The sequence below is a fragment of the Rhopalosiphum padi genome, chromosome 2 (assembly GCF_020882245.1).
Source record: "Rhopalosiphum padi isolate XX-2018 chromosome 2, ASM2088224v1, whole genome shotgun sequence".
NCBI lineage: Eukaryota > Metazoa > Arthropoda > Insecta > Hemiptera > Aphididae > Rhopalosiphum > Rhopalosiphum padi.
This window is the reverse complement of record NC_083598.1, coordinates 23,108,294-23,136,174: the sequence shown is the minus strand read 5'-3', so window position 1 is coordinate 23,136,174 and position 27,881 is coordinate 23,108,294. Positions and strand designations below refer to the sequence as shown.

The following is a 27,881-nucleotide window of genomic DNA, read 5'->3' as shown; positions in this document are numbered from 1 at the left end:
TATCTCATGCCAAGCTCTTAACGCCCACTTACAGCCTGCGAGTAAATATCAATGAGACATATATAAAGTGAACAATTGAAATATGCCCATTTTAAAATTTCCAATATCTTTAATTGCATTATACTATAGTCTGTTAGTTTGTAATTAGTACTAACTATGATAATAAAAATACACAACAGTAGTTATTGGAAGTGATAGCCAAAATAGAATGTCTACGAGTAATCTCGAAATTTAAAAAACGTATAATTATTAATTATACTTATATACTTTTACCCGATCGATAAGCATCAGGCGCGAATGCAGGAAAAAAATTCTGAGGGGGTTTTGAAAAAATGTTCATAAATATCATACTATTCATTTGTAGGTCAGGTAATTTATTTTTTGTTCCTGATATTTCGTGGAAGGGGGGGGGGGTGATAAATACCCACTATGTTCACGCCTGATAAGCATATAATATGATACATTTAACTCTTTAAGACTGTTCTTTTTCTATACTTATACACTTTTATAATCCAATTAATGCTATAAAATATAAGATAAAATTAAATTTGAATTTCCTTTATTATAGAGCACTGGGAATACATGGACAATTTTATTTAGGGTAATTATCATTTCGATGTACAACCGCATTACGTATTTTAATGTTTTATGAGTTACCTACTTATTCACGCGGTTTTATTTTTTAATATTCAATAATGAACTCGAACCTTGGCCATTTTTGTCGAAGTGTTATTTTATTTACATATATATTTATTTACATGTATAATATTGTATTATATTAATATTATAATGTACATTACTAAGTAAACAGTTATTTGTTACCTCAAAACGAAGATAACAATTTAACATATTAATATACATATTAGAGTAAAGTAAAAAAGAAACTCAAATGGAATATTTAAAAAAACAGTTACATTGATGCACAAAACAAGTCTCAAACTTTTCAATCAATACGTTGAGGTAATCAGTTTTTTTCAAACACTCATCTTTAATATTCTTTATGGTATAGAAGTAATGTGTAACATAAGAGTTAACTTCAACGGAAATAATAAATACATTAAAAAAAAAAAAAAAAGGGTAAGCGAAATATAGACTGCCCAGTGTATACTTATTTATTATTTTTATTAAAATTTAAAATGATGTATAAATTAAACTAATGGTTATAAAAAATAAATAAATAATATATTTTAGAATAAATAAACATATATTTGAGTAATTAATTTATAATAAATAATATCGTAAAACGTTATTTTTGGATAGACCACGTATATTATTATAAAACAAGTTTGGTAAATGGTAGATCACGTAGTACGACATCACCACCAAGTACCAAGTTATTTATATTTGAAAGTATAATAAGCAAAGCTTTAATATTCTAAAATGAATTTATTCTTGTCCAATGTGACTATAAGATAAAACTCTCAAACGTATTTTATTAGTGAAATGTTGAATGGTGTATTTATGTCGTTTTTCAACTACCAATTACCATTTACCACAGTGGCACAGTCCATAACCATAAGGCATTAAGGCCAGTGCCGTAAAAACCGGGTGTGCAGTGTGCACCACACACGGGCCACAGGCCTCAAACTATATTGCAGGGTCTCAAAAAAATATAGAATATAATAATATAATAGGCATTATAATCTATAATGTATAATACGGCCACACAGGGCTTCTAGATTTTGGTTTGCACACAGGCCTCAAGTAGTCTATAGTTACGACATTAAGTTCATAAATCATTATATTACCTATATTGGCTATATTTTACATGTAATTTTATTACCAATTCACAAAGAAACATTCAGGCACAGAACCTCAGAATATTCCATTAAATAGTATACATTATATTTTGATGTAACTAATCTTAACTTAAAATTGTTGTATCATAATACTATGTTAATTTTTTGGATTTTAATTTTAATTTTGTAGTAGGTACAATTATTATTTTGTTTTGAAATGTTTTTAAACTTGTATTACATTCAAATATTCAATATTATATCATTATATTTTTTTGCAGTCAGTTATTGTATCATTATTATACTTATTAGTTATTACTTACCTACTTAGTTACTTATAATTACAAACTGGTCTAAATAGTTTTATCTATTTTTAACAATTTATAAATAATCTACTCGTAATTATTGCCCGTATAAAAAGTGCACCGTCATAGTGACAAGTGACGCGTGACAACATTGATTGATATTTAATTACAATATAAAAATAAATTACTGTATTACTGCAATTAACGTGTACCTGAATGGCTAAATGTAACGATTAATATTATTATGTCACAGAGTTTGTAAATTTTCGGAGAATCAGTGTTAAAAGTTTAATTTTAGGATGTTTGTTATTTGTATAACGACGTTAAATCTATTATAGAATATTATTCCCACAGCATAAATATTATTAATTAGCGTATACCTACGGTTATGATTGAAAATATGAGTCCAGCCAGACAGTCCAGGTTTAAGTGTCAGTGTAATTACGAACCTAGGAAAAAGCCCTTAACAACATTCATCGGAAAAAAAAGCCCCGTACCAACTAAATACATTATTCGTCTTTTTCATTATGATTTACATAGTTAAATATAATCATTACATTTATCTATGTAACATTTTTTTAACATGTTTATAAGTATAGGTGCAATCTGCATTTAACATTGTCAATAATTGTCATTTGTCATTTGTACCTACATAATTTAAAAAATATTTAAGGGTAAAAATTTAAAATAATTGTAATTTGTCATTTGTATAGTGCATATACTATAATTGAAAAATTTTTAAATACATTATTTAAATTAAATACAAATTACAATATTAATTTAAATTTTTATGCTTAAATGCCTTAAACATTTTTCAAATTATGTAGGTACAAAATGACCAATGACAATAATTATTATCGACAATGTTAAATACAGATTGCAGTTATACTTTTAGATATGTAAAAGAAACGTTACATAGATAAATGTAATGATTATATATTTAATTATGTAAATCATAATTTTCCGATTACCGTTATTACATACCCGCATAGATGGTAATAGATTAGATTGTGAGTCGTCATGATTTTAATTATTAACTGATCATTGATTGCAATCACAATATTATTGTGGTAAAAGGTAATAAATAATAATATAGCGTTGCACTATTAAACCGCTATAAACCTTATGTAACTAAGTAAGGGCTGAATATAAAAGCCGAGTTCACAGCTTCGTCTGTCATCGTCAGTCGAGTCATGTGGTTAGTGTCGTATTTTAACTAGGCCGGTGGCTGTGATAATCACTTACCATGATCTACTAGGGAATTCCCATAGTTGGTCAAGCTCAAATTTTGAACACGGCTTTATATCCATATACTATAATATATTATGTATATCTTGTCTACAACGAATTTTTACGCGTAGTTTTCAAACTGACTACTGAGGCTCTATTCGATTATCGTCCCCGGGCAAATACCTATGCAGTTTATTAAAAAAATATTTACATATAGTATATAGTATAGTATTGTTTATACATTATACTACTGTTAATAATATTACGCTGAAAAAAACGAATTAGTATAAATAAATATTTTTGTTACGATTTTCGGTTTCAGTTAATTTTTATAATTATCATTCTCCTTATACTCTATTCTCATTAACTTTATAATATACTATATGAACTTTGTAATTAGCATATATAGAATACGAGTTCAGACGTGTAGTACTATAGTAGTCAGTACTACAGCTTACAGGCAGCCATGGGTAATATATTTAAAAAAATATATTAAATGGAATAAATATTTAAAATACTCGATTAATTAAAAAAGTATTATGATTAATGAATAATGATTATGTATTCGAATGTATTATAATTAAACTAAAATTAAAGACCGGATTCCCGTGCAATTGCATCTTTTTATGACGTGATCTAAATTAAATAGAAACAAGCTACAAATCCAAATCAAGAGATGTAGATTAATTTAAAGAAAGTTTTATGTTGTACAAAATTGCACGCTTTTGGATTATTTCGGGGGTTTTTTTTGTACTTGTACAAATATTTTTGTATATTTGTATTATTTTTTAATTTAAAAAATTGGTATTTAATATAGAAGATGAAATAATTCGACTTTACGATTTTTATTTTTTTATCGAGTTTCGGTGAATATTTACAAATTATAGCCTTTTATATACACAATAGTGCAATAGGTACGCAATACGCATAACTAATTAAAAATTAAAATATTGTATAAAACACCAATGAACAAACGTATTTTTACCTTCAACTTTAATCACAGGTCAAAAATAAGTAAAGTTAAAAATATAACACTGGCTCTTCACTCTCTACAGTCTGCTGAACGCAAATTTTCCATGCGATTTATACTTGAAGATGGAGACGATGGTAATGATATCATGCAAGCGAGACAGGATGTCATTATATACAATACTCAGGTTCTGTAATTTATAATCATGATTAAAGATATATCTTTAATATATATCTTTTAATGTATATCTTTAATCATGTTTATAATACAAATAAACAATTTATCAATTTGTTTAGTGTCACCGAAATGTACACGAAAATACTACAAAAAGAATACAAGTGTCAAGTGATAAAGTGAATAAAATAATGATACGGATATCGGGATATGACGTGTTGGCCAAACCCTCTAATTTTGTTCGTAAGTAAAGTATCAAGTAATCGCTATTTTTACAAGGTAATATGCAATATGCATCATATAGGGATAGATGCGAAATCTCTTTTATCCACCACTATTATTGCATTTCAAATTCTTAAAAATTAATTGATTTAAAAACGTCTAAATTATGCTTATTCTTGCATACTTTCATGAAATATATTTTTAATTTAAAACTTAATATATATATTGAGGCTATACTATAGGCTATTGCAATAAAAAAAATACACCAGACGTAAATACAAGTTGTATCTACTACTTCTGAAGTCCGAGGCTTACTTCTCAATATTCATTATAGTGATTACTTTAGTTATTACCAATACTCTAATAAGAAAAACATAAAGAAATTATATTACTTCTAGAATAATGATTATATGAATTAAAATAATATGCGGTAAAAAATTTAGATTAGATAATTTGAAAATCTAGTTTAATAATGTGTTTTATATAGGTATACCATTTCCTAACACGCAAATCTAGTCTTACTCGTATTTATTTTATTTTAAATAGAATGTTACATTGTTACGCATTGGTGGTAAACTGGCAACTATACATAAAATGTTGTCACTGAATATCTATAAGACTACTGACTAGGTATAGTCTATATTTCTATAATATAATATATTAATATATCAGTGACACATAAATGTCAAACGAAGGAAGGGGAGTATGAAAGAATTTTGAAGTGAAATTTGAAAATATACTTAGTTATTTATTTTATGAGTTAATTTTAAAATAAAATACAATTTATATTATAGGTACTCTACGTGTTTACCAATGACCTATAATACTAGGTACCTTAGAATATTAATATTCTATGATACTACGCGCGGAGCTATAGCGATAAAGCAAGACCATTGATTATAGAATATAATATTATATAATATTTTATATATATTATATATTCTATAATCAATGGCAAGACTATTGTAGCAAACATATTTCATGCGGCCTGAACCATTATTATTTATGAATTTATTATTTTGGTAAATACATCAACAATAGTTTAAATTTTTAAGAGTGATAGGACTGATATAGATCTATTAACTAATAGTTAGGTTTAGGTATTAGGTCCTATGAACTCTGTATCCGTGATAACACATTACAAATTTATAAGATGATACACACAAGTACAGGTGTACACGTTTATACTCTAAGTATAAAACAGTCACAACATGCATCTATGTAGGGAGGTATTGGTACCTATATAAGTATTATATAATCCGTATCGAGATGCATATAATACGATATACCTACTATACTGGAGCGTGCACTTCCTACGATACCCGTACAAAGAAAAACGAGCTGTCGGCATTGCAAAGTATATACATCTCGATGATTATTCGTTAGGTAAAAATGATAAATATGACGTGATAATTTATTATAATAGTTTCAAAGGATCAGTAATTCAGGAACATATATTTTAAAATTTTTAATATCACAAAATATTAGGAAATTGATAGTCAAATACTATTTATATTATGAAAATTAATAAAAAAACTGTTTTGAATGAGTAATGACATTATATATTTTATTATATTCTTTTATTAAGTACAATATATAGTAGTATACTAGTATTCTATATATATAGTTATATCTTATATACATTATATATATTATAACGTCCTGTTAATAATTGTTATTTATTAATAAATTACATATTGACATATTATAAGGTTTAAATTTAAACCTATAAATAAAATACATACATGTTACATCTTACATGATATTATGTCAGTTAAAATTCTCAATTCTGAACAACTGGCGATTGGAGCACATACTAGACTGAAGTTATATTGACTTCTTCAATCTAAACAGTTAACTTCTTTCTGCATCAATACATCATAATAAATTGGAGCAATTCTGAATGCCAGACTGCCAGAGAGTATGAATATGAATAGTTTATTGTTTATTTATTACAAATAAAATAACAATGGTGTAGACATGTCCATTATATAAATACGATCTTACATTAATTGTATTATCTAATATATCCTCAAAAACCAGCTCTATTTAAAAAAATATATATTTCATCTTGTTCCATGGGATTTAGTAGAGACTCATTTAAATACTGTATGTCTGTATCTTTCTGTCATACCATGGGATTTTTTTTTTTTTGAAACTTTCCTTGTGTACTAGCAATTATCACTTTTCAACTTTTGTGTTATAAAATCAAAGTTCTTCAAAATATAGTTTAATACATTGTATATTATAACAAGGCATGTTTAAAGGTGAAACACTTATGATTTTCATGATAGCAAATGTGTTAAATACTGATGCAATTATGTATTTTTTTTCAATAATATGCAAAAATATATTGTTTTGATACCATAAAGTAATAAACAAATGTATCTTATGTAAAAATGATTATAAAAGTACCTATTTAAATAATAAAATTCATATTTTTTATATCTCGTTTCAACATATATTTATTAATTTACTAAAATATGAAATTAATGTTAGTAAAAGCAAAAAATTAATAATAAAAAAAAATATTTAACAATATTTATTCACATTTATTATGTAATTGCCAATTGGTATGTATCATGCAATACTGGCAAAAGAGAAGAACAATATTATTATAAATTATTACACAATAAATCATAACTATAAAATATATTATAAACAAGCAGTTTTCAACCTGTGCGTCAAATGCCAGTAAAAATACCAAAAAATTCCCTTTCAAAAAATGCATTATTTAAATTATTATCTAAAAAAATGAATAAAAAATGAAATTACATTTGGCTAGTTGGATGGCGTGACATAAAGATAAATTTTAGCCTTGTCTAATTTAAAACTGGATTACCTGATGTTAAGTTCAAAATGAAAATAACTTATATTATGTAGTACTTACATTCCAAGAAGGAAGTCAATTTTTTAGTTATAATACAAGAAATAGGTCAAAAATGTCCTAAAAAATTAAAAACGTCAAAAAAACCCCAATAAAATTATGAGGTTAGAACACAGAGTACTTGAAACACATTTGTAGCTTAGAAAACATCGTGTAAGATATTAAAAAAAAAAAATAAAAAAAAATGCAAATGCATTGGAATTATTATCAAGGGAGCCACAGTAGAAACTAAAAATAAAATTGTTAAAAAGGCATTTTCTATTACCACTAATAAGTAATTACTATCGATATTCGTATGAGAGCTGTATATTTGATTTCAAAATCAAAAGGAACCGTGCACCCCAGAAGGTTGAAAACCACTGTTATAAACAATTTTGAATAAAAGTAAATCTAGATTTATAAATTGTAAGTTAGAGTTATAAAATATAAAATATAAATTAAACTGAAATATTGACTTGAAAAACATTATATATATTAATAACATAAAATAACAATGAGTGTTAATTCAGAGTTAAGGAATGATAATGATTTAGATTTAAGCAACAGGCATCAACACTTCTTGGTAATTAGGAGGTATACCTATTTACTCTCTTTTGATTTTATAGAGTTAAATGTTAATAGTCTTAAAATCTTATAGAAGAGTTTAAAAAGAAGAAAAAAACATGAATAAACAGGATATACAGAAACAATTGAAAAATTGTATTAAATAACTTAGTGTCTATGTAATAACTTTTATTCTAATTAATATTTAAATCTTTTTTTTTCAACAATAATACAGACATTTAATTTCAAAAAAATTCATTACAATAAAAGTTGTCACGTAATTAGTTAATGACTTAAATTGTGAAAACAAATTCTATGTTATTGATTACAAAATAATGTTTCTATATGATGAAAAAATCCGAATACAATTTTGTTCTTTCCATTTTAAAATTAAGTTATAAACCCACATGATAATGAAAATAGGTAATGTAATAAAAACAACAATATTAGTATATGGGACTGGTTGCAGATACATACTTAGCATTAAACAAATTATTACAAATACACAATGCCATAATGATATTAATGGGTTTTTTACTTGCTTTTCGTTGCAGATGTCCAGAATAGTATTTATAACGTTTAGAAATTCGTTTTCAAATATTAACCCTGAAAGTATAATAAACATAAAGAATAAATATTTTCCATAAATTAATAGATTTTCTTACCTGTATTAATTTCAGTATTTTTTTCAATATTTAATGCATTTACTGATATATCAAATACTGCTTCAATTGGTTCATGATCTGAATAACTAAAATCTTGTTCAGGAACGCGATGTGGTAATGAATGTCTGTGTTCATTAACAACTACCTAAATATTTTGTATAACTTTCTATTAATAAAATCTATAACTATATTTTTTAAATTGCAGTATTTTATTGTACAAGTGTAACATTCAATAAGGTATTTATTTTTAAGGTTAAATATTATAAAAAAAAATATTGCATAATGTTATATTATAAATTTATAATATAAAATTGTTTAATTCCAGTATTTATTTTTATTTTTTATGATATTAAAGCTTAAATTTTATAAGCAATAAGCATACTTGTATTTTAGTTAATTATACAACTTAGTTGTTGCACAGGAATATTGAATATTTTAATTTTATATACTATGTTAGTATTAATGTGTTAATTTTGATCTTTTAATATTCACAAATATAACTTAATAAGAAATAAAAAATAAACTTACTAAATTCCGTTTATTAAATTTGTACAGTATATAATCGATACGATCATTTACTTCATTTGCATCTTTGTATGAATTTTTAGGATGAGAGAAAGTATATTCAATACTATTGTTTAAACACTGAAACATAATATAATATCATTATGATATTATCAATAAAAATTAACAAGTAATACTTGTAATTATAACTAATTGGCATACATTTTTTTTTTATCATTGTACAGTAAACATTTAATTATGTATTATATTTTTGAGTGGCGCGGCAACTATAGTTAATCCAAAAAAATACACAAATCTAGTTATAAATGCCATCAGACATTTTTAATTGATGGGACCTACACATACAACGATAACTTAATAAACAAAATGTTTCTGTAAGCTGTAACTACAAGGTTTTGTAATATATGTATGATATAAAATTTTTTATTAATAATAATTAATAAAGTAAGACATTCCTAGCCAATAGGTTACTAGTGTTACTACATCTATGAATATTTTCAATGATAAATACATTTTTAACTAAATAAAAATGACGCTAAAATAATATTGGCGATAAGAATAATGATAAATATATCTAACAATAAATTATGTTAAGGTTAGTTTGTCAATTAATATAAAAAAATAGTTTTTAAAATTTGTACTATAAAACTAATACATTTTTTCATTAAATATCAGTTAAAAATACCTCTGGGACCAGACTAGATCAATTTATCATAATGTATATTTACCGTTAAACACAAAATTACACAAGTTTGTATTGAGCTGTTTACTCTGTGCATTTAAATCACTACTTTTTTTTATATTTATACATAATTATGGATAATCAAGAGTTGACTATTATTAATAGTTAATTTATTTGTAATATTAGGCCTATACCACAGTAATTTAATATTGAATCTATAAATACATTTTTTTTTTTTTTAATTACCGTAGAATATGAGTCGACCATGTTTGCACCTAAACATATTAATTTATAACAGATGTCATTAGGACTAGAATTGAGATCACCAGCTAATACTGCTAAATCAGAACCAGCAGATGTAATACGTATGAAATTAGCAGTTTCATAAGCTTGCAATGCTCTGTGAATAATGTATTTATCGTTTGATGCATTATAACAAGCATGTAACTGAAAATAAAATAAAGTTTAATTATATATATAAATATATTTATATATTTAAGAACTAATTGCGGTATGCCAAACACTTTTCAAAGCTGAAATAAATCATTCAATTACATAAACAGTTTTATGCACTAGTATGTTGGCCATACAGAGTAAAATTCAAATCAAACGATAATGCTTGGTAGAAAGTATTATAAATTAAAATTGACGAATTTAACAAAAAATTATTCTAAATAAATGCTAAAAAAGTCTTTGGCATGCCACAATTTATGAACAAGGCACCTACAATGATTATTGAAGTAAATAAATCATAAAAAGTTAATTATTATCATAATAATATAATTTTTTTATTAAACAATAATTTAAAAATAACATAAATTACGTGTGTAGTGTAAACATCTACAATAAAGCCTTTGACATTGATACGACATAGCCCAATGCCTTTTCCACCAAACCAATCTCCATGCCAAAACATATGTAAATAACCATTCAACATAAATGAGTGATAATGGACATCAATTATTGGATAACGTGACATGATACACATTCCAGATCCTAACATGCCACTTAAAAAGATTATAACAAGATTTAGATTTTTAATGTGCTTTTATTTATAAAATATACATAAATTATAGTATTATGTTATTATTAATAAATAAATCATTTTAGAAATTATTAAGAAATGTTAGTTAATAATGTGTCTAGGTTATGAAGAAAATAACAAGAGATTGTGATCTGATATTTTTTCAGGGGCGGCCAAATGGTCGATCATAGATAATTTCAAAGTCTATCATGATAGAATTTATTTTTAAGCCACGCGCATGAAAATTAATCGTGGTGGTAAATTGTTATTATATATATAATTTTTATCTTTTATTCTGGTATACAAATTAAATCATATAAATTCCTCAAAGATAGAGGTTCTGAAAAAATATTTTTGGAATCTATTGACTGAAAAAAATATCCGTGTTTGAGGAATATAACTTTGCAGTTGCATACATATTTTGAATCTACATATTTGTGCGAAATATCATTTTTTTTACATGAAAATATATAAGTATTATTTAATATTTATAAAACTTAATGAATGTTAATATACATTTAATGCAAGTATGTTTCTAAATAATTATAGATATTCAATAATGAAAAAAAAACTTTTTTATGAAAGTCAATCCTCAAAGATAAAGTATATTTTTAGTAAATCTTGACAAAAAAAAGTTTGACCGTCCCTATGCTATTTAGTAAAATGTACTTGAGAGAATGGAAATAAAATGTGCAATTTTTTAATTGTAAAGGAAAGGGTAGTCAAAATTCATATGAAGGAGGATTATCTTAAAGTTGAAGGATGAGTTGAGAGAAAAAAGATATGTACAAGGAATAAATTATGACAGCTGTAAACATTATAAGTCAACTATAGCTTGTCAAAGATAGAGCCAAAGATGAAAACCAAAGAATAAAATTTAATCCAAAAATTATAAAAATGTAAATTCAAAATGCTACAATTTAAATTGTTTTTTCTTTGGCTTTAGTTATAGCGTAAGACGTTAGTTTGTAACTGGTACATTCAAATATAGGCAATTAATCAGTTGAAAATTACACTTATGATGAATTATAAACAGTTAGGTATAATGAACTTCTGTACCATATTTTAAGATAGTAAATAGTTATCACCATATTTAATTTTACAAGATCTATGAAAACTTTAAAAAACGAATATAGCAATATACAATAATAAATAGTTAAAGCATTTTATCTAACACAATACCTGTGGAAATAATGCATATATTTAAATACATTATTACAAGATGCCTTTATATATTTGTAATTATCTTCACACCATAATTCCTGTAGACACACAACATCATATCCACTGTTTGTTAAACTGTCAGCTAATGCCTTTACTCGAGCTTTACGATCTTTAGATGCAAATTTCAAATCCCTAAAATCATATTTTTTTCACATCAAAATAAAATAATTGCTATGAAATGTAACAAAAATCAAAATAACAAAATAGAAAATACCATATATTTAAAGTGAAAATACTGAGTTTCATGATGATTAGTACTAGTAGTTTGGATAAATAAAATGACAATGAATATTTGATACACGTTTAAATTACTTAAACGTACCTAATACATTTTAATAAAATAATTTAAATTTATAGTTAACTTCAATTAAATTAGGTAGATAAAGTAATTAAGCAAAACGGAAATAAAAATCTGTGTTAATAGTGCAGAACTACAGAAAAAATTTAAATAATATTAAATATTTAAATAACAACAAATGACAATTACTACGAGAGTTATAGTCTGTGATAGAACCTGGATAGGTTTACACCTAAGTTTTACACCTATAGCGATAACTGGCGAAGTGGCACATAGCCTTATCTGCTCTCCTCGAAAGTCGAAATGTATTGTACTTGCGGTGATTGTTCACAATCCTTATCACATACAATATAGTGGCACCACAAAATTATAATATAACAAAACAACATTGAACATATTATTTAGCCATTATCTAGGCTCTCTAGCACAGATTAATATACTTATATATTTCGTATTTTTATCCGTGCTCACCCATGCGTTAAATATATTTAGCCATGGGAGCACCCACCATTTAAGAGGTATATCCTCAGTATATTCAAACACTATAGATCTATAGTATTTGGTATATTTTAAATCATGGCATCACCATTCACCACACAACAATAAAATTATAGTAGGTTCACTAGGTTCCCTTATAGTATTTGATAATAATCCACGGAAAATTGTAAACAGCTGGCTGAAAATCGCCTCATGAACAAAGTGGTCAGTCAGAAGACCTATCGTGAGGAGATTTTAGTAGTTGGGAACAATAATTCCATTGTTTAATAATCAAAGTTGTATCAATGTAATATAATATATAGACCACAATTTATTTATCATACCATGTCAAATTGTCAATAATGGATTTAATCCTTTTGCTGGAATTCAAAAACAAATAGCCATTAGCCAGTGGCGGCTTGAGTTTTCAAAACAATCCACCTGGTACCTACCCACCAACTAAATTTACTAGGACCAATGTAATATTTTTAGGTTTTTCTTAAGTTAAGTTTTTCATTAACTTTTACAATTTATGATATAGATACACTTATTTTTTTACTTGAATGATCAATCTTCTGTGATTAATTATAATTAAACCTGTTCAACTTAAAACATTTTTGGAGCAGTCGATCCTATTATTCTTATAACAAGTCGATTCTGCAAATACCTGTAGTCTGCAGATTTAAATTTTTCCCCAAATATTTGCATTTTCATTTTTTAACTACAATAACATTTAAAAAATATTTTGTGTCTAAGTCTCTTTTTCTACAGTTGATAACATTTATTTTTAGCAATTTGAACTTCTCTCCCCCTATATCAACTAGATACAATTTGCAACCAGTAACTACCTTTAAAATTGAAAACCGTATTGTTTTTACTGCCTTTATAGAGTATGATTAGGAAAAAGAAAATTGTGTAATCAATAAAATCATTGGTCCAATTAAAATTTTAGTTATACGCAACTGTAAAAATAGAAGTTTAAATTGTTAAATATGGTTGAAATTTGAGTATAAAAAGAAACCCAAAATATCTGATGTCCAGAGGCTCAATGGGTATTTAATCTGGGCTTGAGTACACCTACTAAATAATTGAAATACCCAGTTTTTAGTATTAAGAATACAAAAACCTAATTAAATACATTAAGAACATCTTAATTTGTTTCTATGAAATATTAACAATATTATGTTTTATTGATTCTTGTAAATATATTAAAATATTAATTTAACAAAATAACAATAAAATAAGACTTAAATTAAAAATAAAACAGCTATAGTAAATCAATCAATTCACACACTCACTAAATACAATTCTATACATTTCTGTACATATTCTCTCCTTGTTATTGCATATGATAAAAGTAATATAATATAATAATATAATGTATAATAATTAATAATAGTTTTTTCCACTCAACTAACATATCACCAATATAACTGCATTGTTTGTCATAATAGACGAAAAAGAAAAAAAATCATTTATTACTATTTATCTTATGTGTGCGTATATAATAACATTTTTACCATGTTTAAAATTTAGGTACATATTTTTAAAAATAATAAATAGATGTTTCATGTTAGTGCAGTAGATTTTGTCAGTCAAGTGGGAAACTTCAATTAAAATTTTAAGTTCTTAAATCTATGTGATTATAATGATTATCTGTGGAATAATGGAAGGGAATTTTAGATTGAGCGAGCTCAAAATTCTTATAGAATGTATCGTCAAAATATTATATTATCACTGGGCTCCCATTGATGGAGGAGGCGGAGACGGTGGTTCCTGAAAATAAAAATATTCCTATTAATATTTGAAATATTAATAATACTTTTAATAGGACGCCATATCTGCATGTATTGTCTCTCTTACATTCATAGAATATAGCAAATTTGTATTCAGCAAAATTAATTTTATGTTGTTAACTTTAATTCTAATAGATCTTTCTAGGAATATAGGTCGATCATTATAAAAATAATTTTATCCATTATTGATCGCATAATAAAAAATCTGATAATTATTCTTTGAAGCTTAGACATTTTTTTTTCTCATCAAACTCTTCCTTAAGACCCAAATTTACCTGGGTGTTGATCACCAGAGACTTAAAATTTAGAAAGTAGCTCACTTGTTTGAAAAGGTTGGCGACCCCTGACCTAGATGATATTCTTACCTTTAAGTTTGATAATAGGTAAATTTAGTATAATATTAAAGTTAACAACATAAAATGGATTCGGCTGAATGAAAATTTGCTGTTTTATAGATATAAGATGGAACTAACACAAGAGGATGTGTCGTCCTCTTAATGAGTTTTAATGTAATCCATACATCTGGTCCACTATTGTCAGATCTACCAAATGGTAATTTTTTTATTGTTTCCTCTTGTGTGCGAGGCTGATGAGGACGCATAAAGTACAAAGCCAAAGCAATAACAACCCAAATTCCAGTTAATAAGACAAAATTAGTATCTTCACTATTCGATGACAATGGCCCATCCAATCTTTGCACTAAAAAAAATTTAATTTAATTTTAATATAGTTAAATTATAAAATATTAATAAATATAATAAGTATTAAGTATATCCATAATATAAGTGTACTCTACTGTACACATAATACATAATAATTTTAAAGTAATTAAATAAGTTTATGCAAGAACATCAACTGTTAAATTGCTCAACTTTTTCTAATTAAAATTTATTGATTTAATTTGAATCATTTTATAATATATAAAATGAACTTTCTGTTGTTATATAAAAAAAAAAACATAAAAATGTACAAAAATAAATTTTAAGAATACATATAATATGACATGACTCAATAAAAAAACCATTAAAATAAAAAAAAATAAAGTTACAATTTTTTTTTTTAACATTTGACAAAAATTAAAATTTCTTATGTTGAAAAGATCAAAGTTTAAAGCAAATAATTATTAACTTAAAGTATAAATTTACCTGGTTCCAAGCAATCAATATCTGTGCATGCCGACTGTGACTGACGTAGCTACAACATTTTTTTTTTATTACTTGATTACATAGATATTTTTTTTAACTTATACATAGGTACCTACATTAAAATAAATAAAAATTTATTTATCTACATTATAAAAGTATATTCAAAATTGAATAATCAAGAAATGTATTGATGGTCTTCTCTATCGACAGATTAACAATCAACATTATTTTATAAAATTTAAAACTAACATTATTAATTTATACAAGTAAAATATTAAAAATATTTCAGTTTTCATTTGGTCACAATTACCAATCATGATTATTATTAAGATTATAAGTTGAGATATTTTATTGTTCTATTTCTCTGCTGATAGTCAATATTTTTATAAGGGTAACAAATTATTGTAGAACTTTCTCAATTTTCCAATAAAATTATAGAAATGTTTTTATTAAAGTTACTAGCTAGGGGATCAACAGAAAACAATGTTAAATTATACAATGATCTTTATAATACCGAAGGACAAAAGTATCTTATACAGTTGTGTTTAGTATTAATCATAAATTAAATTAAGCTTGCCAGTTGTGACCTCAATAATCATAGTTATTTATCTAGGTACTAATTTATTTTTAGCAATATTTATTTTATACAAATGTATTTAATTTTACAAGAATATCTTTAATATTTCATCACGCATACTTAAATTCAAGCACTTATTTAGAATATAAATTAAGTTAAAACAATAGTTTTAAATATTATAATATATTGCTTTGTTCATAACAAAATATAATAATATAAAAATATTAAATTAGATTTCATAGATAACTATCATTACAGCAATGAGGTATATTGGTCGAATATAATATAATTAATAATATAATATTAAGTAATAAATAATTTAATAACGGTTAATGTAAAATAAATTAACTATTAGTAGGTATATGTTATCGGCCAATGTTTGTTTATAGTAATAAACACTTGAACAGATTAACTTATAAGTATTGTTTTTAAATGCCATAATTACTTTGTTTACTTACCAGTGAAAGTAGTCGTTGCATAGATAGCTCATGATTCCAAAAACATTCGCACGGGTCGTTATCGCTCATGGTAAAAAGTCAAACTTCAAAACCAACGTAATCTACAACAATAATGAAATCATATTACAGGAAAAATATCAGCCACCTCAGTCGCTCGCTACGATGTACCCGATTTTCCAAATTAACTGACTGTACAAGTCGCAAACTATAGGTATGGTGGCAATGTTATACGCGTATTTTATATGAGTACTCGATGTTACGTGTTACCTGTTGTTGTATTGAAATAGCCCGAGCAATCGTAATTATAGTAACGGCTGCGACTACTCTAAACCGGTAGGTATGTAATAATTACGCGTTTACAATATTATACGTTTAATGGATTTTAATAATAAATTGCCAGTAGGACTGTAGGAGTATTCGACGGTGCCACGACGGACTGAACTTATCACTAAAATACTAAATAATAGTTAATAGTACAATAATAATATTATTAGAGGACGCCGCCGAACGCAAACGTCGTAAACACTATTTAGTATTTGTGGTGGAACAAAAACTATAGCGTAGCAGTCGTAGCACCAACAATATTATTATACTAAAAAATGCTACAATTTGTTGCCAGTTGTAACAAAGATAACGATCATAATATTATTATCTTCGAAGCCTGGCGAACTGTGTACGACCAGCTGATAAAATATTGTTCGCATAATAATAATAATACGACATAAATTTGGTATAGGCAAAATCGTAAGTGACTTAATAATGTCAATAAAAATTAAATCAGCAACAACAAGTATGGTACCGAAAAAATATAAAACCTCATACGTGTACACCGTTCATTTGATATAATTATTTATTAATTTGGAAAGGGTGGGGGCATTGGTGTTCCCCGCACTTGGGACCAAACGCGATAGATACCTACATTATAGGTGCATCTACTGCACCTACCTATGTCGGGCTAAGTTATATTATATTTGTTTTCTAATTCGCGGTTTTTGACGAATTTATTATCGACACAATGGCAATTACGCGCGGCTGGCTTACTTCTATGAGCATTTATTACGCATTTTTTTTTCAAAAATTAAGTCAACTTATTATCGCAATACTAAATAATTAGGTACTATAATATAGTAAGCAATGTCAAAAAACATAAATAGATACCTACTACCTATTGTTATATACTCTTTCGGTTAAGGCCAAAAGGTATATATATGTTGTAAAAAAGTTCGTTCACTTACGGGTTGTATTCAAAACACTACACAAAATCTGTTTAACTTTAAGAAAATATTTTATTATAAGAATATTTTAACAACACAGTATTATACGAATCGGCTACTTATTCACGACTAACTCTTGCTTATTCTACGTTCTTGTCTTGGCGACGCAGTCGCTTGCAAAAAATTACACATATTGCTTACACTACTATGTTATTGTATAATATGCTTACTAATCTAAAGTGTGTGTGCAAGGGTTCCTAACACCCCCGGGGTTAAATGAAAGTTCATTGCCTATTGCAAATTATATTATTCTAGGCAATGGATTTTCATGATTTGGATTGTCTACGGTTTCATATATTATCTTACCTTCTATTGGGTTTTTTACAGAATTAGATGTTTTACAATGTTTGTTTTTGATTATTAAATATAAAATTATTATTATTACTAAACCTATACTGATGATACTTATTGTTATAATTATGTATAATTCATCACCTATTGTGCCCATAACATTACTACTTGTTTTTATGTATTTTAATTCTTCTAGTGATTTGGAGTATTCTATTAGTTTGAATAAATTTTTTTTTTACTATAGAATTACCTTTATCTGGAATATTTGAATTTTTTAAAATTGTATTTGTAATGTTTAATTTAGTTTTCCAGTTAATTGAAACGTCTAGTTGTGGAATAAAGTCTTTATACATTTTTGTAGTTATTTTTCTTTTTGCTATTAATAATGTCCCGTCATCAGTATTGGCTTCACATTGATTGTCTAAATCTAAAATGCCTGTGCCGTTTATACTTACTACTATTGTTTCTGAATTATTTTTACATTTAATGATAATATTATCCCTAATCGTAACATATATCCAAGAATTTGTATTATCTAATCTATGCCATATACTAAAATTAAAATTAACATTTTTTAAGTTACACAAATTAGGTAATATACCTGGCTTTCTAAATATTGTTAGCTCACAGGATTCATCCAAATGATGTAACTGTTGATCATAAGTACATAATAACGTATTCATCATTTGTTTACATTTTGATATTTGTATTTCGCTTAATTCTAAGTAATATAATCTAGATTTATCTATAGCTATATAATCAGATTTTGGAGCTATCATTACATAGTCGTTATCGTATATGTTAACTGGTAAAGGTATGTTTTTATATAATATAAATTCATAATTGTTAACTATAGGTATTTCTATGACAAAAATTAATACATTTTCTATATATATTATATACTATGTTAGTTGTAATTAGTCGTAACAATTCTGATATTCCTGAATTATCTAAATCTATTGGTATGCCTTCTCCTATGGGTAATTGTGTTTTAATATCTTTTAATTGGTTTTTAAGGGTATTTATATCTAATATACTGGAGTGAACAAAACCTTGTAGGGCCATATTTATTATATTTAGTAAATTTTCTGTTTCAAATGCGTATTGTGTTAAAATGATATTTAATAATGATATTCTTTCTTCTAGTGCTGTTTTAAAATTTAAGATACCTATTGCAGCTTTCTCTGCTTGCATTTCATGAAGTAGATAACTGTATTTTTCGGCTAAATTAATTTCATTTTTATTTGTTTCTGTGCAGGATAATGTATCTCCTTCAAGAAAAAAAATGTCTGAATATTCACTGCATAATCTTTCAATGGATTCTTTTTCTTCATTGTTCATGTGATCGCATCTAAGATTTTCTTTTAATAGTTGAATACGATTATTTGCATTTTTTGGAATTTCTTTACTTTGTGTACATTTTATAGGTACTATTTCAAAAGTTTCATGAGATAATTCGTTTAGATTTGGAATTTTCACAGTTTGTGGGTTTTCTGTTGGATTTATTACAGCAATGAGTATTTGATTTTGTTTTATTTCGTTTAAGACATTTCCACAGATTATATGTTCATTAATGTTTTGGGCATGAATAAGAATACTTTGTGAATCAGTTATAGGTTCGTTTAATATTCGTATAGGAATTATCGCTTCGCTTCTGGCTGGTATGGTTGTTGTGGCATTGTCAGGATAAGTTATTTCCTCCTGATCTACGTTGATGATGATTTTGTTTTCCTTTAGAAAAGGTTTACCCAAAATTCCATCCCCGTCAATTGGAAATGACGATGGTACCACATGAAATTCGGTTTCAAAAGTTTGGTTCTTATCTGAAATCATGAGTACAACACCACCCATAGTGTTGACTAAGCGGTCGTTTATTCCTTGTAACTGATAAATATTAGTATCCGAAACTAGAACTTCGTCATGCAATACGTCAAGTCGGATAAGGTTTAGTTTTGCGCCGGTATCTATTAGGAGTTTTGCACTTCCTGACGTACATTGTGAGGCTTGGAATATTGCATGGTCGTTATGTAATTTTATTGTAAATGGTAAGGTTCTTATTGTGTTTGGGCTATTATTTTTAAATCTTTGACCGAACGACTGCCCGAGGCATTCGGTCCCGATCCGTTTCCCGAATAATTTTGTTGATTTCCTTTATCACCTTCTTGTCGATTATTTTTTCTTTCATCCGCTCCTTTTTTTTTATAGCATTTTTCTATGGAATGACCAGCTTTTTTACAATATGCGCATGTCTCTTGCTTTGTATTTGAGTTTTTTTGTTTGCTGTTTTGCCCTGTGTCTATGCTACGATTTATATATCTACACTCATTCGTATTATGATTACTTTTTTGGCAGTTTTTGCAATATTTATTTGTGCTATTAGCGTTAGATTTATTTTGGAACAAACGTCGTGTTTCTTTATTTGATAAAAATATTTTTTCTTCTTCTAAGCTTACTTTCATAGCGTCTTCCAAAGTGGATGGGTTTCTAGATTTTATGATATTTCGGATGCTATCTGGTAATCCTTCAATGTAAGTAGTTAAAGTAGTTTCTTTGATATAGTCGTGCACTGCTTTAGCTTCTGCTATTGTTCTTTTGCTTGTACTGACATTACACAGCTCGTGTAATAATTTCTCGACTCTTGAAGAATATTCTTGAATAGTTTCTCCTGATTTAAATCGGGTTGTGGACAATTCTAGTTGAAGGTAACCTGGAGTTCGTTTAGCGCAAAATGTAACTGATAATAACTCCCTAAGTGAGTCCCATGATTTGACCTCTCGATGTTGTGTTATCGCAAAAGCTTTACCTGCTAATTTTGTTAAAATTGCCTGCAAAAGAATAGGGCGACATTCTTCATCTACAGTCTTAATCACAAAGTCACATGCACTAAAGAATGGATATACATCCTGTGGATTTTCTCCATTAAACTGTGGTACGAGTCTTATAGCTGTTTCTAAAGAAAGTAATGTTTGTTTATTATTCGCCATTTTGTTCGTTGGTTTTAAAATAGTGTTTTTATCGTTTAAGTCTATTAATGATATTTTATCAAGAAGATTTAGATTTGTATTTATATTTGTTTTATTTTGTAACCTAGTTAATGGTTTATTAGACGGATTATCAGGTACAACCGTTCGGTGGGGGACGAAATCAGGATCTAATTCAGTTGAATCAGAATTGCTACCCTCACTATCACTCGTATGAGTTGACATGCATTAATATTCTTATGTATATATATGTATATAAAACGTGATTATAATAGTAATTTGTTAATATTACGTTAAGGTTTTATAATAAATTAATAACTTACAGTAATACTAGTATAGTTCTTATGCTTAACGTATACATGCTGTTTGTTGTTGTTATTGGTTGATACGGCTGATTATCAGTGATAGCTTGTCACAATGTAAACACCGTAGCTGCTCTCGTGACGTTCCTGGACGCTCAGCGCTCCCACTCCGTTGGTTTGACCCACTTAGATTTTCTGTCACGGTCAAGGATAACGACGGCGGCGTTGACGACGACAGCGACTCGTGACGGATGATGAGTAAACGTCACAATCGAAACGATTTTAATATCGATGTTGATGATTGTAATTTCGCACTCAGGAATGTTGTTGACGTTGCGTAATACACTATACACGGTGTATTATGCTACGTATAAAGACACCATAGCATGAATGATGTATAGACAATAGACGTATATAATAATACGTATATTGTATAGATACGTATTTGTTACGTATATAATATTAAAATTTATATAAATTGACGACTGTGTCACCTGAGTAAAAGACAGACTTCGTTGTGTTAGAATACTCCGAAAAGGTACCGCTGCCACCAGTTGTTATATACTCTTTCGGTTAAGGCCAAAAGGTATATATATGTTGTAAAAAAGTTCGTTCACTTACGGGTTGTATTCAAAACACTACACAAAATCTGTTTAACTTTAAGAAAATATTTTATTATAAGAATATTTTAACAACACAGTATTATACGAATCGGCTACTTATTCACGACTAACTCTTGCTTATTCTACGTTCTTGTCTTGGCGACGCAGTCGCTTGCAAAAAATTACACATATTGCTTACACTACTATGTTATTGTATAATATGCTTACTAATCTAAAGTGTGTGTGCAAGGGTTCCTAACACTATCATGAAATATGTGTACAGATTATAGTACCTGGTATAAGTATAACCTGACTAACCGCCTTCACTCTTCGCCCAGAATCGTTTTTCGTGTATGCAATAATTGTTTATTGAATTTAAATTAATCGCATTCGTTACAATTTACAGAGAGCTACTTAGTGACGAATGTGGTATAGATATCTACTTAAAACCTACTGTTCAGCAAAATGCACATTTTGAACTTTCCTCCTTGTTAAATGTAAAATAAATATTCTTACTGTGGTTCATTTATTCAATATTCAAATAACTTTGAAATTTTGATTAATTTATTTATCAAACTTAATAAAATAAAATAAATCATAGATACTTGTAAATATTCATAACCTTGGATGGAATTTTAAAGCATACACCTTGACCATGAGGTAGCCATCAATGAAGATAAAAATGTTCATTTTACTATCTATCATTCGCGGCCGCCGGTAAGCTTAATATATATATTTGTTATTCGTATATGGTATATTGGTAAATATAGTAATAGTTATAAATAATATACGTATATACATAGTACATCTAATTACTTGCACATTTTCTACATATGTAGACACTGACTACAGTTACAGACAATCGGCTAGGTGTGAGTGTAAGTGACTTACGGTTCACCGAACAGTGAACATTATAATGTAAGTAGGTACATCATTATATTCTATTATTTCTATTGGTTACACTCACAGGTTAGGTTGTAAAAAAATCTTTACACGGCAATGATTTAGTGGTGTTACGAAGGGTACATAGTATGTTACTATGTTAGGAATATATATGTACTACTACTACATATTCATTAAAATTACAGTATATGAGTCTACACTCATATGGATAATTAGGCTGGGTGGTGGACTTGGTAGAGGGAGACTAAGAAGGAATTGTTTGTAATTTTTGTCATTGTTTTGAGTTTTCAATAAAGATTATATTGTTTATAATGTATAATTGTATTATTATTTCATAAATATTATGTAATTTTCAATTTTTGACTTTTTTGTTCGACATGCTACATTTGTTTAAAATACATATTCTTTTAGTTGACTATTAGTTGTGATTCATACATTACATATTATAGGTCATAGGCACACTCGTAGACATTATGTGGATATTGAAATGATACCACAGATGGCACAGATGGTAAAACAACATTTTCTTAGATAGATACCTACTAAGGATATTCATTATTCAATTATTGTATATGAATTATGAATAGCACAAGTGGAAAAAGAAGAGAATATAATTATAGAAATATATTAAACTGCTTCATAAAGCGCTATTTACCAAGTAGTTAAGACAGCGGTTCCCAAACTAAACTTTCTATGAGCACCACGGTCTATGTAAAATTGGTTACCAATGAGTATTATTTTTGTTCTGTCTTTCGTGTTATTCACAGCAGGGCACCATGGCTAAATTGGGTCCAAAAAAAGGTACCGCGGAAAAAAAAGTGTGCAGGGAACTGCTGAGTTAAGGTATTTAAACACATAATGCTTCAAAGAAGGGTGTTTTTAATTTATATGATTAATTTATAATGCATTTATTGATATTTATTGATATAATGATAAAAGTGTCAAGAACGCGTATTTTAGTCACGTATAATTGTATTAATAGGTGTTCTAGTACCCTACAAGAGTTATTTACTGAAGAAATAATAATCAAAATACAAATTACTAAAATATACTTAATTCATTAAATTAATTAGTTAGTAGTTTATTAATATTAAGCTAATAGCAACTAAATAAAAATAATATGTATGTTTTTAATATTTATTATTATTATATAGTCTGTAAATGTGTTCTTTTTATTATAATTGTAAACGATGTAAATGATGTAAACAGGAGTGGTAGCAGTGGCGTAATTGTTGGGGGCAAGAGGGGGCACTTGCCCCCCGTGACAATTTTTTGAAAGCTAAAGGTATATATTTTAACCGGGGGAGGGGTGTCAGGGTTTTGATAATAATAAATATAAATTCATTATACATTGCCCCCCTTAGATTTTTTCCCAATTACGCCACTGAGTGGTAGTAAGTAGTCTTGTAAGAAGAATCCATCTAATGATAAAACTTCACGGTAATGAACATGCAATGGATTTTAATTATTTAGAAGTTTTCGTCACTATTTAAGTTTAAATGTCTTCTGGGGTCACCGCGGGGATGTTAAGAATAATAAAAATAGATAAACTTGAGATTAGAGGATGATGGTGGTTGGACAAGGTCGAGTGGAAGCATTTATAAAGAGTTTTGGCTGTACGTGCTGCACTGTTGGAATGGTGTGATAATTATTATGGAGTGTATTGTTCGAGACACAGAAGGAAGCTTTGATTATTTTTCTGAAGCATTTGAATTGAAATATTCGGATTTTGTTTATATTTGATGACTTGGTTAAACCTCAAAGTGTTACATTACGTGACCATATTGGTTTCAATAGAAGTTTATATAGAAGGATTTTATATTATTTAGATTGATGTGTTTAGATGTTAGGAGAAGTCGTAGCTAACGGGATTTGTTATTCAAAGCGATTTGTTTAATATGGATAATATACTGTGCTCAGGATAGTCATGGGCCAAGGTTAGAATTAATATAAAATAAAAACTGAAGTAAATAATTATTTTCAACAATAACATGTTAGAAATAATACTTATTTAAAATTATTTTTAGATTTCGAGTTGATCGGTGAATGTGATAATTTTACAATGACGTGTATGTTTGGACTTTGAACCCGAAGACACTTTTTATAGCAGAAAAAATATGATTAGTCATCAATATTGAGATTTCTGGTAACAAATTGAATTTATATTGTACTTTAAGGAGTCAAAAGTGAAATATTTATTGTACTTTTCGAAAAAACCGAGAAAACTTTAAAAAAATTACAGTAAAACGGAAATATTTACGCAAAATCTGTTTACAGCTAACTAGATATTTTTTCTGGAAATATATTTTTACATTAAAAATACATTATTTATTTATTATTGATGTCTGAAATGATTAAAATAACATTTTTTTCAACGATAATAGCTTGAGTAACTACTTGAAATATTTTTCAATATATTATTGTAGGTACTTATACCTACAACATGTACTTTGTATATATTAATTAAATTTTTTTACCTACTATATATTTTATAGATCAAAATTTACCTCATATTTTATATTCAACGAGCCTTGAAATTGAAACAGAATATCAAAATTCGGTCAAAAATTGTTTATGTATTATAGTCATATAGGTAGTTATGCATTTAAATCAATATTATATACATGACCAATTATTTGAATGTAAAACATATTTATAAGATTAGATTTCATTTAATTTTGTTAAAACGCTTATTTTGTCCAGTCGGAGAAAAATTAAATAGGCATTATTGATAGTAAAATCTAACATAATACATTTATCCGACTATTCATGTAGTTCGAAGTTAACGTGAAATTTTTTCATAATGCGATACATTTTATGTTTTAGGATTAACAGTGTGAGCCTTTTCAATTTTCTGATATTTAAAATCTATTTCCAATGCAGTATTTCCTACTTTCCTACTATCGGATGAACCGATGAAGGGTCGTGCGAAGTTTGACACTCTCCTTATGACGGCAATATTTGACTTTTAAAAGGCAGTCGACATTCAGACACTTAGTAAATTATTATTTATTGGACATTTAAAAATTCGGCATTTTTAAATCTAGTCTTCAATTATAAAGACTACCTCTTAGTCCTGCTCCTCTTGAATTTTTTAAGATCATCCTTTCCTAAAGTTTACGTGGCTACGTAACTTACGTATTCACTTTTCTTTTCTTAGTTTATACCATATCATCATTACAAATGCATATATAAATACGTCACTGTCCACTGACCTATATAGATAAGTAAATTAAAATTGTATTTAAAATTGCGATTTTTAATTTTTTTTTTGAAAAATATAAAGATTATTAATAATCGATGATTGATTTTTTTTATTAACCTATAGGCTTTTAAGCATTCTTATTCGGTTTTTTTAATGTAATTATTTATCAACAATTACTGTCACTTGCGAATGTAATTGAAATATTTAATTAATTTATTTTAATATATTTGTGTAGGTTATTTGTCGGCTAAATAATGTTAAGTTGGCTATTATGAAATATATTTTAACACGTAAGAATTTAATTAACCGATTTATAATTTTATTTTAAGGTTGTAATTTTGTTTTATTAAGCTATTAACCATATTTCTTTGCCATTTCGAAATTAAAATATTTAATAACCAAATTGTGGTTGTTATTTTTTAAGGATATATAGCAGTCTACCTCTATGGTTATACATTACTATAGAATATATTAACTTATGTATAAGACGGGTAGAAGTAATAAGTATTTTATTAAGTCATTATCAATATAGAAGATCGATATTATGATTATGAGTTATTAATTTGTGGTGTTGTTATAATATTTTTACCGCTTAAGATATTTAAAATCATTTTATAAATATTTTATTATTTCAAACATTTTAAACATTTTATATAATACACTATTATTATAGTACATACATAATTTCATACTTCAGTTATAAAAACATAAAATATTTTTTTTGCATTTATTATAAAGCTTATTGAATTAAAATATGTTTAGGTACTTATTATTTCACTACACAATATTAGATCTGAGATTTTTCAGGTATTAAACGGAAAACTGGATAGTTGTTGTTAAATAAATATTGTATAGTTGAAAATAGTTATATGTTTTTATTTAATTCACTATTTTATTTTTGCTCCGTGTAATGTAGAAACAATATTCTTAAGATTTAACTTATAATAATGTATTTAGTTATTAAAAAAATATAGGTACATCTACGATAATAATATAATATTTAAATACTTTAGTATAAATTAATTTAATTTATTATAGTCATATCCATTTTATTTAATATTGAAATAAAATATAATAACGAAAATAGCATTAGTATTATAACATAAACATAGTTTGTTCTAATATATTATGGTTAAAATGCTAAATTAGAACTAGAAAATTACCTTAAAATTGAAAAGCTGGTCAAAAATTCAACAGACTTTTGAATGTTTCGAAAAATATCAGAAAACTGAGCGAATTCAATTTTATGATATTATTTCTATAGTTAAAAATTATTATTTGTATACGTGTAATTTTGCTCTACCAAAAAAAAAAAAAACATCCCGTCAGCCTAAAATATTAGCGAAACAGCACGCAAGCGCCGCAGATGATACGGTTCTGATTGG

General features: G+C 26.8%; 2 protein-coding genes across 4 annotated transcripts; both read right to left on the bottom strand.

Moving 5' to 3' along the window:
* Positions 1–7,168: 7,168 nt before the first annotated feature.
* On the bottom strand, positions 7,169–12,774 carry LOC132922081 (putative neutral sphingomyelinase). The gene is made up of 7 exons (XM_060985406.1): positions 12,402–12,774; positions 12,146–12,319; positions 10,763–10,946; positions 10,186–10,386; positions 9,261–9,377; positions 8,733–8,877; positions 7,169–8,673 (listed from the first exon to the last, which is right to left on the bottom strand). The coding sequence occupies exons 1-7, from the start codon at positions 12,431–12,433 to the stop codon at positions 8,393–8,395; spliced, it is 1,134 nt and encodes a 377-aa protein (XP_060841389.1). The 5' UTR covers positions 12,434–12,774; the 3' UTR covers positions 7,169–8,392.
* A 1,342-nt stretch (positions 12,775–14,116) lies between these two features.
* On the bottom strand, positions 14,117–27,809 carry LOC132919791 (uncharacterized protein C34C12.4). Of its 3 annotated transcripts, none has more exons than XM_060981640.1 (5): positions 27,660–27,809; positions 16,939–17,039; positions 15,904–15,952; positions 15,279–15,457; positions 14,117–14,738 (listed from the first exon to the last, which is right to left on the bottom strand). In XM_060981640.1, the coding sequence occupies exons 2-5, from the start codon at positions 17,005–17,007 to the stop codon at positions 14,697–14,699; spliced, it is 339 nt and encodes a 112-aa protein (XP_060837623.1). In that variant the 5' UTR covers positions 17,008–17,039; positions 27,660–27,809; the 3' UTR covers positions 14,117–14,696. The 3 variants fall into 3 exon arrangements, with proteins under 3 accessions (XP_060837623.1, XP_060837624.1, XP_060837622.1); XM_060981641.1 differs by lacking the exon at positions 27,660–27,809 and adding an exon at positions 17,107–17,589; XM_060981639.1 differs by lacking the exon at positions 27,660–27,809 and adding an exon at positions 17,206–17,587.
* Between the last annotated feature and the right edge of the window lie 72 nt (positions 27,810–27,881).